The sequence below is a fragment of the Equus caballus genome, chromosome 13, assembly GCF_041296265.1.
Source record: "Equus caballus isolate H_3958 breed thoroughbred chromosome 13, TB-T2T, whole genome shotgun sequence".
Lineage (NCBI taxonomy): Eukaryota > Metazoa > Chordata > Mammalia > Perissodactyla > Equidae > Equus > Equus caballus.
Window position 1 is genome coordinate 3,426,647 of NC_091696.1, and position 15,304 is coordinate 3,441,950.

The 15,304-nt window shown below is 45.7% G+C and overlaps 1 protein-coding gene across 4 annotated transcripts in view; it reads left to right on the top strand.

Moving 5' to 3' along the window:
* The window catches only part of SDK1 (sidekick cell adhesion molecule 1), an 857,904-nt gene that overhangs the window by 708,369 nt on the left and 134,231 nt on the right, over positions 1 to 15,304 (top strand). For all 4 annotated transcript variants that reach the window (XM_070231391.1, XM_070231392.1, XM_070231390.1 and 1 more), the window contains exon 22: positions 1,020 to 1,141. In XM_070231391.1, the coding sequence (XP_070087492.1) occupies positions 1,020 to 1,141 (122 nt within the window). The remainder of the gene's footprint in view (positions 1 to 1,019; positions 1,142 to 15,304) is intronic.

The following is a 15,304-nucleotide window of genomic DNA, read 5'->3' on the forward strand; positions in this document are numbered from 1 at the left end:
TTAAACTAGATGCCGAAAGGACCCTTGAGCTCCTAGAGACCCTTCCTGTGCCAATACTGCATTGATCACCAAAGTGGTTCTATTGTCTCTGTGCAAGACCTGGTTTTAAATACCCCGAGCGAAGACGAGTCGGGAAATCTCTTCTCAGAAGCAGTGCAGTCTGACGGCCTTTTCTGCTACTTGTGTTGCATCTTTGTTTCCTTCGTTTTATCCCTATATCTTTCTCTAGAGTATTTTGCATTGCACAGGAGTGTAAGAGCTCTCATTTTGGACTCACAGAATTTCACTTCTCACTTGGACAGGCTTTTGGGAGAGCAGCCTACCAAAGTGTCCCTATTCGAGGAGTAGGCTCAAGCCACAGGCGACCTCAGATGATGGGGCTGGTGCACAGCCCACCTTCTCCTCCTGTAGTTGCCAGGGCAACTGAACGCAGGCAGAGGGGGAGAGGTCTCCACTTTCACCTGAATGTGGTTGTCTTGGAGACCAGACCCAAGGAGCCTAAGGCTCAGGACCTGCACACTTGCCCATGTCACGCTGCCGAGAAGCGACACACCGGCTCGTGCGCTCTTCCATCCTCTCCCTGTCCTGCTTTCCAGGGCATCATGGTCACTAGTAAAGGGAGGATGGACACTCAGTGCTTTGTGCTCTTTTGGGAGCTTGGAAGAAACATTCATTCATCCTTTCTTCATTCAACAAGTGTCTATTAATTTCCTACTGTGTATGGTGATGAAGAAGACATGATCTGACCTTCAGAGTTTATCATCGAGGAGGCCTCATTCCTATGTCTCCCAATGCCGCATCAGAAGGCTCGGAGCTTAACGGGCGACCCTATTAAAGTCAGAGTCATGCTGCGGTCCTGTTCCTGGGGAAGCCCTGGTTCTCACGTTCATGGTTCTGAAAACAAATCCTTTTTTGGCATAAAGGCATTTTGAAATTGTTTACTTGCTGGTGTGTTTGATGCATTTCCCAAGCTGTGACAGAATTTAAATCTCCACCTTTGCTCTCTCGTTTATCTCTAGAACTTCCTGGTGCCCCATCCAACCTGGTCATTTCCAACATCAGCCCTCGCTCAGCCACTCTTCAGTTCCGACCGGGCTACGATGGGAAGACGTCGATCTCCAGGTGGATCATAGAGGGGCAGGTAAGCGGCTCATTAAAGCTGAGAGTTGGAGTTTCCAAAGAGTAACCCTGGGACCTGTATTTGAGAGACAGCTGATTGACGCCTTTGCAGGATGATTGATCCATAGCTGGAGTGACTCGGCGGTGGTTTGGGAGGTGGTCGTGTTTGGAGGAGAATCAGAGACTGGAGACAGCCGGGAGGCCGGGAACAGGATGTGGAAAGATCCAGGAAAACCAGGTGTTAGACTGGAGTCTTATTGGTTGTTAGAAGTGATAATAGGTTAAAATTCAAGTTGTGGTTCAGAATAGGTACCCAAAATTTGATAGCATAGTTGATTGGGATTTTTTTTTTTTAAATTCTCTATCACAGTTAGCCACCAAACATACTAATAGGATTGTTTGGTACAACTTGTCTGTCATATGAATGAATGAATACACCTTCATTCAACAATATTTATACAACATGCTTATTTCGTGGCACTATTCTGGATACAGAATACATGCAGGATACAACAGTAAACAAAAACTGACATAGTTTTGGGGCTAGCCTGGTGGTGTAGTGGTTAAGGTCACACACTCCACTTCAGCAGCCCGGGGTTCACAGGTTCAGATCCCGAGCGCAGGCCTAGCGCCACTCATCAAGCCACACTGTGGCGGCATCCCACATAAAACAGAGGAAGATTGGCACAGATGTTAGCTTAGCAACAATCTTCCTCAAGCAAAAAGAGGAAGATTGGCAACAGATGTTAGCTCAGGGCCAATCTTCCTCAAAAAAAAAACTGACAAAGTTTCTGCTGTAAAGGAGAGAAGTTCTCTCTTGGGGGAAAGAACTTCAAGTTGCTGGGAAAGAAACATGCACATTATATTTGAGGACCAGCAGGGAGGCCCGGATGGCCGGGGAAAGGGAGCATGGGAAAGAGCCCCGGGGGCAGATCACACAGGTTCCAAGAGGGTAGGCCTTAGAAAGGACTTTGAGTCTGACCAAAAGTGTGCTGGCCAGTCACTGGAGGGCCTGTGAGGCAGAGAGAGGGTCACCTGGCACCGGCGGATACCATGCAAGCCACAGTTCCGTGTTCTAATAAGAGCAGAGGAAAAGATGAAGAGCCACATTATGGAGGCAGTAAAGTTTCAAAATAGTTACTGTCTGTAGTAAAATCCTAGTGATTTTCATGACGGTAGTTGTACTCTATTGTAAGACAATTCACTCTTGGAAATTGGCCATAAATCAGGGAACAAGTTCCATATACGTCTTCAAAACTTTCATTAAACAACTGTTTCTGGAAACCTGTGCAGGATTCTGAAAGTGTGAACCAGGTAGTTGTGGCTGATCAATCAATGGGGCTGGAACAATTATTTCCTCAGAAAAAGTAACAGTATATCCCTACCTCACATCAAACTGAAAAAATAAATCCCCAGTAAATGAAAACCAAAATGATAAAAGTGAACTTTAAGACACATAGAAGAAAGTCTAAGAGAAAAATTGTGATACCTCGTGAAAACCAATTCGGGCATCTCAGAGTCTGTCAGAAGTAGCAGGGCAAGCACTCGGAGGAATTCGGAAGCACAAGATGTGTCCTGGGGTCACTGGCTTAGGTTATAGCTGAGCATGGTGAATGCCCAGGAGGCAAGCTCTGCAGGCCTTAGATGGGCATTAGTCCAGGCTGGGCTGCAGTAACACAGAACTGTCAACATCTCCATGGCTCACCATTCTAAAGCTTTATGTCGTGCTTCCAGAGCCAGACCTGGGCGTGGACTACACTAGTTCCGTCAGTATTCCGTTTACCAGACCTTGGTCACATGGCGCCCACGTAACACGGGCAGTCTGGGAAGTGTCTTTGAATTTGCCCAAGAAGAAGAAAGGAGGTGGTGAGCACAGATCACACGTGCCCCGTGCCTCTGTCCTACAAGCTATGTCTTTATAGTTTTAATAGGAAAATTTTTAAAACACTCCGGAAGGAAAGAGAATAATATAACGAACTCCCACATACCCATTACCTAGATTCGTCTAGTCCCACTTTTCATTGTTGCTGAAGTGTTATAAAGCATGTCTGAGACCACATGTCATTTTTCTCCCAAATATTCAGCATACATCTCTAAAATGTATGTACATGCTAAGATATGGATGATTTCACAACATAGTATTGAGCAAAAGAAGCCAGACTCAGGGCCGGCCCTGTGGCCGAGTGGTTAAGTTCACGCACTCCACTTCGGTGGCCCAGGGTTCGCTGGTTTGGATCCTGGGCGCAGACCTAGCACCACTCATCAAGCCATGCTGTGGCAGCATCCCACGTAGAAGAACCAGAAGGACTTACAGCTAGGATATGGGGCTTTGGGGAGGAAAAAGAGGAAGATTGGCAACAGATGTTAGCCCAGGGCCAATCTTCCTTATCACAAAGTATACCCTAATAAAAAAAAAAAAAAGAAGCCAGACTCATAATTTGAGTATACACCATATGCTTCCATTTATACAAAGTTCTAGAACGAGAAACAGTAATCTTTGGTGTTAGAGTCCTGGTTCCCCTTGGGTCTCATGGTCACCACTGGGAGAGAGACTGGAAGGCTCTGGAATGCCGGGAATGTTGTTTCTTGGTCTGGATCTGGGTTGCTTATCTGTCTTCGTCTTGCACATGCGCCAGTGGCTGTGCACTTGTCTGTGTGCCTTCCTTCTCTGCAAACATTATGTTAGAATATGGGTACCTCCTCTCAAAATTGTAATGCCGTCATCACACCAGATAAAATTAATAAAAATGTCTTAATATCATCTAATAATCAGTCCACCTTCAAATTTCCCCATATTTTCCAAAAATATCTTTTTACTATGGTTTTGATGAAAATGAGATACACACAAAGTTCACACTATGCGTTTGGTTGTCATATCTCTTAAATCATTTAAAAAAATTTTTAATAAGGAATAATTGACATGTAATAAATTGATATTTTTAGAGTGTACAATTGGATAAATTTTTACTTAGATATACATGTGCGGGTACCTGTGAAATGCTCGCCACAATCAAGATAATGAGCCAGCCCATGGCCCCTGAAAGTCTGCTTGTGCCCTTTGTCATTCCTCCCAGCCCCTCCCCGTCCCCAGCAACCACTCATCTGCCTTCTGTCGTAGGTTAGTCTCTTTTCATCTAGAGCCCCCTCTCTTCCTCCTGTCATTGCCTTGGTGACAAAGCCCAGTCACTTGTCCGGTGGAATGTCCTGCATTAGAGATGCACCCTTTCCTTCCTTGCAGCGACACTTCACTCATGCCTCTGTCCCCATCTTTCCTGTAAACTGGAACTTCATTCCAAAACCTTGATTAGAGTCCAATTCTGCTTTTTTGTTGTCGTCGAGAGCAGTTCCCAGGTGGCACTGTGTGCCTCACACTGCAGCGCATCAAGATCCACAATGTCCAGTTGTGCCACTCAGGGACGCTGAGATTGAGAGCAGCCTGACCCCTAGTTGTCACTTCCCCATCAGCTTCTTATGTAATGGTCTCCATCTTTGCCTGAATTAAGTATTTTCTTCAGATATTCAAAATGGCAATTCTCTATCACTCTCTCCTCATTTAGTGGCTGGGACTCTGAAGAGAAGCACTTCCCCTCCTCCCTCAGGCTGTTCCGTTACCGCGAACACGGGAACCGAACGCGGGATAAATCCCGAAATCTGAGTCCTTTTCCTTTAAGTCCCAAATTGCAGAGTAAGGAATGGGTCCTCCAGTTACTCCCAATGTTAAGCAGATTTCTCTTCCTTCCTTCCTCCCTCCCTCCTTCCTTCCTTCCTTCCTTCCTTCCTTCCCTCCCTCCCTCCCTCCCTCTCCCCTGCTATCTCTTTCCCCGACTATCAGTATGAAAGCGTGGGCTTTTTATATATTCAGTGTATTTCCATCACGCACAGTCATTATTCTTTTTTGAACCTCAAACTGATCTCTCTTGGCCAAGGGGCAGCTCTTCTCGTTCTAGGCATTTTGACACAAGGGTACTAATTTTTCATGATTTTCTTGTTTTCTGGTACAACAGAATGTCCTAGAATCATCTTGTGCATTCCTGCCCCAAATTCAAGCTGAAACTGAGTCACTCCTACCTGGTTTCATTTAGTGTCGAATGGTATTTGAAGACCATAATCTGGGCACTAAGGGTAGGGGAAGTGGTGTTCGTCGCTACTGGTTAGTTCTTGCTTCTAGACCTTTCCAGTGGACAGAGAGAGGAAATATACATTTTTTTAAACATCATGAGTTCATACTGATATTTCCAATTCAAATTTAAGACTCCTTAACTTTGAATTTATATTTAAATACCTTTTTTACACTAAAGTTGTATTTTTTAGAAATATTAACGTGATTACTTATTTTCTTTATCCTACTATTGTGTAGAGTTTCAAAATCGTAATTTCAATGGTACTACTAACAATAGGACTACTGAATGCAATTTAAGTATTTGTCCTTAGACTGTATTACATTATGGATGTACAGTTAAAATACAGAATTCTAAAGTCCTTTAATTCCTTTCTCCGTGTAGTTCTATCACCAACTTAACACAAAATTAGGTTCATTCATTTCAGGGGTTTTGTTTTGTTCTTTTGTTTCAATTTTTAGTGATTGCTTTCCTTAAAAATCATTTTGCTTTCTAAAAAGTTGTTAAAACATTTGAAATTTAATTTAGTTTTGAGCATCTAAGTCATTTGCATATCGCAAAGTCAAAACTATAAAAAACAGGTGTTTTAGAGACATTCATGCCCATCTCCTCCCTTTACGCTGTTGCCTCTCTTTGCTAAAAGCCCCATATTAGGTTTTTGGTTTATCCTTTTTTGTTTTTTGCAACATAAGCAAATGTACGTGTTTGTGTCCTGCCTTCTCACGCAGAACGTAGCTTGTGCACCTTGCGTTCTTCGATCGCTGGCACATCCCGAAGGCACTGTGAGCCATGCGTGGAGGTCTTCCTCACTCCTTTTCACAGCTGCCTAGTCTTGCCTCGTGTGCACGTGCCAGGGTTTGTGTATTTAGCTGGTCCCCTGCTAATGCTCATCTGGATGTGCTTTGGTTTTCTGTGGCTGCCATGACAAATGACCAAAACCTTAGTGGCTTAAACAACACAAATGTGTTATCCTACAGCTCGCTCGGGCAGAAGTCCAACCTGGGTTTCAGGAGCTAAAATCAAGTTATTGGCAGAATTGTGTTCCTGTCTGGAGGTTCTAGAGGAAGACCATTTCCTTGCCCATTCAGCTTGTTGGCACAATTCACTTCCTTGTGCTTGTAGAACCGAGCTGGCTGTCACCATCCCCAGCTTCTAGCAGCCTCCACATTCCTTGGCCCCTGGCCCCCTTCCTCCACCTTCAGAGCCAGCAGTCGCGGGTCAAGTCCTTCTCAAGCTTCAACTTTCCCCTCCTTCTTCCGTCTCATCTCTCTGACCCACTCTTGTGGCTCCCTCTTCCACTTTTAAGGATTTATGTGAATAGATTGGACCTGCCCCGATCATCTAGGGTCATCTCCCTATTTCAGGCACTTAACCTCAATCATATCTACAGAATCCCTTTTGCTAAGTAAGGTAACATGCTCACAGGTCCCAGGGACTAGGGTGTGGAAATCTCAAGGTGGGCTGGGGAGTGGTGAGGAAGTTGTTACTCTACCTGAAGGTTGTTTTTAGTGTTTTGCATAATCATTTGGTATTTTTCCCACTGAATCTTTGGGATAAGTGCCTAGGAACGGGGTTGCTGGATCAAATGATGAGTGTGTATGTAAATGTTCTAGGCATTGCCAAATTCCTCTGCTACAGGTTGCAATATTTTGCATTCCCATCAGCAATATCTATAATTTTTTGCCACGCCAAAAAGAAATTGGAGTCTAATTTATCAATCTTTTCTTGCAGGCTTTTGGATTTGAGTCATAGATAGAAAGATTTTCCTCACTCTCAGGTTATAAAGGAATTCACCCAACTTTCCATTACCACTTTTATGGCTTTATTTTTGCATTTAGATCTCCATCCATTTGGAATTTGTCCTTATATATGGAGTGAGGTATGAATCCATTTTTTATCATTTTGCAAATAACCATGTAATTGTCTCAAGGCCATTTGTTTAAAAATCCATTTTTTTCTTCTCCTAATTTGTAATATTAAATTCCCACATGTGCTTGGGTCTATTTCTGAACTTTTTATTCTGTTCTATTAGTCCAGCTATTCGTGCACTAATTCTACATTGTTTAATTATAGAGGCTTTAAAATGTGTTTTAATATCTGGAGAGGTCTCCCCAACACCCCCACCCCCACCCTGAGCACACACATGCACACTGCTTGACTTATTTAGGATTTTCCCAGCCTTGTTGATATCTTACCATGTTGATGTCCTACGCTGTTGAGTCTTCCTATCCAGGAACATGATACACCTTTCCGTTTGTTTAAATCTACTTTTGTCAGCTGTTTTCTGCTTGGCAGAAGCACTGGGCTATCCTACCTTCACTTTGCTCTCAGAAACGCAGGAAAAGTGAGGGGCAATCGGTGAGCCTCAAGAGCCGTGATAGGAAGAGCACGGGCTCTGCACCAGGTGCCCTGGCGCCCTCTCCTTCTCCCTGCTCTCTTTCCTAGCTCTGTGATCCTGGACAGATTCCTTAACTTCTGAGCGAGCCTTAGTTTCCTCATCTGTAAAATGGCATCCACAGTACTCTCTGCAAGATGGTCATGAGGACTAATTAACGTATGTGTATTTTTAATTACATTTTCTGACTTCATTGCTGCATATAGGATCACAATAGATTTTTGAATATTTTTCTTTATTTAATGAACTCTTATGTGCTCTAAGTGCTTTTACAAACATTAAATCATGTAATCCTCTCAACGATTTTGGGAGGTGGCTCTGTTACCCATTCTTACAGATGAGACGACAGGGGCTGAGATACTCACTTGGGTCACAGTGAAGCCATGGAACCATCTGGCTCCAGGATCCATGCCTGTGACCATGGCGCTAGGCTGCCATTGGCCCAGGGTGACGGCACCACAGCCAGAACAGAGAACTCTGTGGTTAATCTGTTAATTTCACCTAGTTTTCTGTAAAGAAGTCCCCTCATCTGTTAACAGTGACAGTTTTCTTTCTTCCTTTGAAATCTTTATACCCTTTCTTTCTCCTTTGAGTTTCTTTTTATTTATCTATTCTGTGATCCTATTGGGAGACTAGATTCTCCTGCATCATATTGAATTGGAGCAGTGATAGAAGAACAATCTTTTTTTACTGCTAACTGTAAAGAAATTCTTTTAAGGTTTTATCATCAAGTGTGACATTTACAACATTTATGGTAGGTTTTGTTGGGTTTTGTTTTGTTTTGTTTTTCTTTTTGTGGCTAGCCTATATTGGGGTAAGACAATTCTTTTCTAATCATGGTTTGCTATAAGTTGGGTGTTTCTTTTTTAGGATTTTGAAAAATCATAAATAAATTTAATTTTATCAAACTATTTTTTGCATCTATTGCGTTGTTCAGGTTTTTTCTTCTTTTGCCTGTTGGTAAATGATTTATATTCGTATTCTAATGTTCAACCATTCCAGTGTTCCTGAGATAAACAGTTTGATCATGATGTTTATTTTGTTTGGTTCGGTTTGGAGTTAAGATTTTTGTATCGGTATTCATAAGTAAACTTGGCCTTTTCTGGTTGTTGGTTTGGCTTTTAAGACCAATAGTTTATTTTCACCCCCATTTTCATAAACAAAGATTTGATTACACTCAGGGCGGAGGTGAGAGGCAAAGCTGCTGACTCCTGACCTAGAGGGCGCAGCCCGAGACCCTCGAGGGCATCTTCCTGCTGTGCTCAGCAGCTCTCAGTCCTGGCTGCGCATTAGCCAGAGGGGAGATTTTAAAACACACCAACTCAGGGACCCCACCTCAGATCAGTTAATCAGAGTCTCCAGGCGGGGTCTCCAGTGCATTGTCCTGTTTGTACATAACTTCCCGGGTGACAGAGTGGATTAAAAAGCTTTTAATCCTCTTCCGCTGTGCTAGTCCCTCCCCAGGGGCTTGTGCACTGGGTCTCAGAGTGGGACCTTTCATGATCAGGCCTCTGCCTGGGTCTCCTCCCGGAGGCTCCAGCCCCCCAGAGGAGAATGATGCGGGCAGGCTCCCTGCCTTTCCCCATGCTCTGTCTTGAGTGTCCAGTACAGTGGAGCTCACCGCATGGACCCCAGGGCCAGTGGCGCAAACTCCCCGTGTACTCGGCTCCCAGGTTGCTGTGTGCCTGGCTATTCAGTCATTTGTTGAAAGCTTTAGCTGGAGTTTGAGATGTCCCTGAAGTTCATTTTTACCTTTCATCTCAAAAGTAGTTCAAAACTACAGAAAAGTTGCAAGAATACTACAAGGAACTCTCCTTCACCCCAAGACCCTATCTAGATTTTGTCAGTTGTCCCAGCGTATCCTGTGTCGCAAAAGGCTCCAGTCCAGGACCTCACGTTGCACCTGGTTGTCACATCCCTCAGGTCGCCTTCCCCCTGGATTAGTTCCTCAGCCATTCTTTGACTTTCATGACCTTGACAATTTCAAAGATTATAGGCCACTTATTTCCCAGAATACCCCTCAATTTGGATTTGTCTTGATGATTAGACCTGGGTTATGCATTTTTGGTTGGAATGTCACAAAAGTGATTCTGGGTTCTTCCCGCTGCATCCCGTGGGGTTTAATGTGATATTGATAAGTCCCTTTATTGATGGAGTTAATTTTGCTCACATGAATGATGTCTGCCAGGTTTCTCCATGTAAAGTTACTTTTCTCTCCTTCTCAATTGGTAAGTACTTTGGAGGAGGTACTTTGAGATTTTGTGAAACTCTCATTCCCCTTTCTACTCACATTCACTAGTTTGTCACCCACTGATATGTCATCCACTGAATTAATTAGTGCAACGATGGTACCAAATAGTGACCTTTCTCATTCAATGCTTTCTTCTACATTTATTGAGTGGACTTTAACTATAAAGGAAAGCTTTCTCTTCTCATTTATTCTCTCATTTGTTTGTTTATCAGTGTGGACTCATGGATTCCTATTTGATTTAACAGATTATAATCCACTGCTATCATTATTTATTTTGATGGTCAGATTCTCCTCCATTTGGCCAGTAGGAAGCCTTCCAGCTGGCTTCTGTGTTCTTGTCACATGTCCCCATTACTCTTTGAGCACTTCTTACTTTCTGGCACAAGATGTTCTTGGCTCATCTTATTCTTTCGTCTTCTTTTCCAGCCGTTTCTCCAGGGAATCTTGGGTCCTTTCAGTGGAGAGTGGTATTTAGAAACCAACATCTGGGCACCTGACGTGTGTGTTGCTGCTGGGGTGTCACTGCTCCCAGGCCCTCTCAGTGCACAGAACGAGGAGATAGGCATGTTTGCATGACGTATGTCTACATTTCCGTCTATTTCTATATCCATCTATATATACTGAAAAGCATTAGTTCACACCAGCAGCTCAAAATGTAATTCGCTGCCGTCTGTTTATTCAAGCTGCCCCCTTTCCACATTTAACCAGCCCTTCTCTGCCCACCAGCATCCTCAGTCTGTTTACTTATTTGCTGAATCTCCCTGTATGTGGCCAGTCCTTCGAGCCGAGTGGGCTGCCTTGCTTGGACACCTTCTTTGCACAGGTCCTGACTCCCCACTGGGCTGCTTTGCATCCTGCTCAGGAAGGAAGGATGAAGGCTGCCCTAGAAATTTTAACGTACACACTTAACTTATCAAAGTCTGAAGTTAATCATTATCTCTATCTTCATCCCAGTGGTACGAGTTTCTAAAATTTCTTGATTCCAATCAAGTCATACTTGTTACGTCCAGGATTTCAATTCCACCTTGCTTTCTTTACCCCCAAAGGTTGTGATTATTATTAGCATCTTTTCTCACAGTTGGTGCTTGCTGAGATTTCACAGCGGTGTCTCTGTAGCTCCACTTCCCATTTCTGTTGGCCTCTAGTTATGTATGTACCTTGCTCCCCGAGTGCTCAGCTGGGCCTGTAAGAAGACGTCTGTTTGACTCTGTCCTGCGCTGCTCTAGCTTCTGGAGTGGAAGGCATTTTAGGTTATCTAGTCTGCCATCTTGCCAGAACTGGAAGTCCCTTAGAAATATTCTTTCTAAGATGTTTTAAAATTAACTCAGCAAATCTAATAGTTCTGGTAGTGGTGCAGATGGTTGAAATTTCAAAACTAAAAAGGAATTTTTTGTTCTCTAAAACTCATTATCTGAACCATTTGTGTTTCGATGTTCCTAGAAAGCAGACATTCATCTAAAAAGAAACCTAGTTCCAAACCCCAAAAGGGAAGGACTTTTCGTGTGCTCCTTAGGAAATAGTAATGGTCAAGAGGAGACTGGAAGATAAGTGTTGGGCATTTTGTCACTCTGCGTATTGGGAGCCCTGCCCTGGTTCTGCACAGAGCTGACAGGCCCTCCTCTGGTGACTCCTTGTGGCACATGAAAGAGATGCCCTTCTCCTCAAACATCTGGGTTGACTCCATCAACAGACTGCTACCCTGGTTTATGTTGTACTAATCCATGCTCTTTTGGTTGCACAAGTGGGTCTGGTTTTCAATCATATACTACATTATCCCAAGAAAATCTCATGATCATGTGGCAAAGGTTAGCATGAATATCCATTTTTTTGGCCAAACCCATCCTGCTTTTATTTTCAACCAACCGGTTCCTACTAACGTCAAAGGCATATTGCAGCAGGGTGTGCCTTTAAAAATGAATGAATGGGCATCCCTTTAAATGCCTTCGAAGGTGCTTCCCTCCAAGGCCAGCGTTCAGCTTCCTACAAACTCAAGGTGGAATATACTGTGACCCGCCCACATCATCTCTCAACACTCCTGTGGCCCCGTCCAGGGAAGGAACGGATCTGCGGCCTCTCTTCTCCCTCCCAGTGCCTGGGCTCTGGCCACGAGATCTCTCCATCCTGCCCCATTCTGTGCCACCTTCCTGGCCTTCACCACGTTCCCTGGATCGTCCTCTGACTCACCCCCCAGGAAAGGCAGTTCCCCCAGGACGCATGGTGTGCAGAAGGACACCGCCAGGGAGGTGACAACAAAGAGCACGGGCTTTGGGGCAGACAGACTGGCCTTGAATCCCGGCTCTGTCGCTTCCTAGCTGGGTAGCTTCAGGCAAGTCATCTCGCTCAGGTTCTTTAGCTGTAAAACAGGAGTAATAGTGCCTGTCTGTGTTATAGTTTGTTATATTTACTTATTGAAGGTGCTTTCCATAGGCATGAGGTACTTCCCGAATTAAGTCTCCCCTGAAAACCCTGCCAGCCCCTCCGGGCAGTGGGTGGCTGTATCCTGGGGCCTTCACCTGTACTCACTGCCCCCCACCCCATCTTATCTCATCCTCCCTCCACGAAGCCCCACTTAATTCACTCCAGCCATGTCTCCAAGAATGTCTCAGTGGGTTCCCTAGTCCAGGCAGGCTCCAACTTTCCTAAACTCAGAGTGGTGGAGCCCTTGAGACTGTAACTGATATAGGTGAAGCCTTCTGGAACATTCCACTCCTAACTCCCTTTGAACGGAGGCAAGCCAAACCCAGGCTTTCTGTGCTGGGTGGGCCTCCAGCGTTCCCTCACCCAGCTCTCATCCAAGAGGTGCTCGTTGCCTCCCGCTGTATGCCTGGCTGTGGGCTGGATTTCGGAGAGGAGAAAGACTTGGGAGGGAGGCGAGGGAATCGGGGGTGGCTCAGGATGCTGGCAGGATGCTGAGGAAGGCGGGGCGGCATCCATTCAGGCAGTTGTGGAGGCCCGTGAAGGCGCTGGCGTCTGGGCCCCATCTTGAGGCACCACGACCGTTGGGCAAAGAACAGCGGGCAGCCTTCCAGGTGCGAGGAGTCAATGCCCACTGAAAGTCCTAGTGGAGTACGGCGCTTACTTTCCCCTCTTTGATCCACTTCTCGATCATATCTACTTTGCAGAAGTTTCCTTTAAATTCTGACCATTTTTACAGTGCACCAAGAAGGTCGTATTCCTTGGGGTTATCTTCAGCAAATTATGGAATGGAAGATCCTAATCATCGGAGGAGCCCGTGGAAAGCCCTGTGATAAGCGGATGCTCAGATGTGGGTTAGAATTTTAAACAGCAGCTTGTGTAGGAATTTCTGGTTCAGTAATGTTTCGCTTAATTAGTCCGTTTTGGCTGTAGAATGGGCGGTACATCCCTCCCCGTTTTTACCACGTCCCATAAAAGGGGCAACTGCAAATGTCCCACGTCTTCCTCGCCCCTCCTGACCACCTCCCGGCCTCTGGAAACCCCTGCCGCTGGCAGCCGTTCGCTGTGCTCTGACAGCAGAATCACGCCTAGTCTTCTCTAAGGGCTGCTCTGAGCAGGGTTTTCCATAACGAAGATGCTGGTGGTAACACTTTGGGTACAGATAAAACTGTTTCCATTCCGAAAATGGAAAGGAAAAAAAAGCCCACTTAGTGCTTATTTGTGCATAATAGTAGCCATTTTCTTAAAAGGAACTGTTTTAGAGAGTGTTATGGGCTAATAAAATAAAGCGCCAGGTGGTGAGTGCTGGTCTCTCGGTAACTAAAGAGTAGTGGAGATTGAGTGCTGGGGCCCAGAGCCCACAGGTGAGGCGCTCTCAGAAGCCCGCAGTGGCCCTCAGGACCCACGGCAATGGTAGCTTGAGTGACACATTCCTCAGAGAAGCCAGTGGTGCAGAGCAGCGTTCTGTCTCTCCCAAGCGCACTGCCCACCGGACCACAGCCAATGCCTGCAAGGCCAGGCTGGGTTCCGTTTTTCTGTGTGCTGACATACTCGCCTGTGAGCACAGCTCACGGGATGTGTGGGGCTTCTGTCTCCCTAACCTGCCCTTGACCCAAGGCCTCTCCCAGTGCATTTCTCCTAGCGGGGAGTCCTCAGGAAAATGTTGTCTTGGCAGATGAGTGGATCTATTTTCTCTTGTCACAGTTGAAGCCCAGGCGACCCGGGTGTTTCCCTCTGTGCCTAAGCTGCCCGGGGTTTTAAATCCTAATATGTTGCCTAAGAATTCCAGCGTGGGAGCTCCCCTGCCTTCATCTGAACTGGCTTCCCTTCCACGTTTTCACCCATTCCCTGTGTGCCGAGCACCTGTGGTTCCAGTCCTGTGCTAACCTCTGAGGACTCGAGGAGGAAGAAAAGGCAGCCCCTGCCTCTACGAGTAGGAAAGAGAGACTCATAGAGGAAACAAGGCGCCAAGAGCTCGTGGCAAATGTCACCGCCTTAGAGGGAAAAGCAAAAGCTGTGGGCCTCTGAGGAGGGTTTATTTATGAAGGCCTTCCTTTTGAAAATAGGAGTGTGAGCATATGAAATAAACAGCTCTCCCAAAATGTTGCTCTAAATTGTCCACTTTCCTGTGTATGTATTTTCAGTGAAATTTTTCTCTTTAAGAGTCCATAAAAGTGTTAAAGAGCAAATTGGGAAATATTGAGGCTTAGAAATATTTAAGGTTCCTTGGAATAAGACACTCAGATCCCCAGCTTTGCCTTGAGTCATTCCAGTGTTCCATCCTGAACTGGACCTCGCTGTTTGCAGGATGGGACCAGCTGGGACCTGCTAGGAGGTGTACGGCCACAGGCAAGGCCAGGGGAAGGACAGGCTGACTAGCAAAGCAGACACCAGAGTGGAGCGTTAGGCATGGTGGTGATGAGCCGTCCTCCAGGCAGGCGGCTGTTGTGGTGTAGGAGGACCCGTCAGCACTGGCAGTTGGCTCAGGGGTAAAGACGAGGTCCTGGGCACCAGGCATATGGGGACAAGTAATGTGACCACTCTTGGCCTCAATATCCTCATCGTAACATTGGAGAATAACAATGCATTGAAAGCTATGGCATGGGGCTCACACATATTAAGCATTTAATAAATGGAAGCTCATAATAAAAATAATAAAGTCAAGGCAAACGTTTGGCCTCAAAGAAGGCTGCTTGAGATACTGCGGTTTCAGAGGAAAGACTGCATTCCTGGGAGAGACCCGTGAAGATGGCGGAAGGCTGAGACCTGGAAGGTCAAGCAGGCGGCCGGAGCAGGCCCAGGCCGAGGGCCAGGCTAGGTCGGCGTCCCCCTGACGCTCAGGACAGGAGGGGCCGAAGTTCCCGTGCACCGTCTGTGGTCGGAGAGCTGGGGGGCTGGGTCTCCGGTGAGATGGGGGTGTCAGCTCCAGCCTGGCTCGGGCACCCAGCGTATCAGGTGAGAGTCAAGTTGGTGGTTCTCGAATTTATTCACACAGAACCAAAAAAA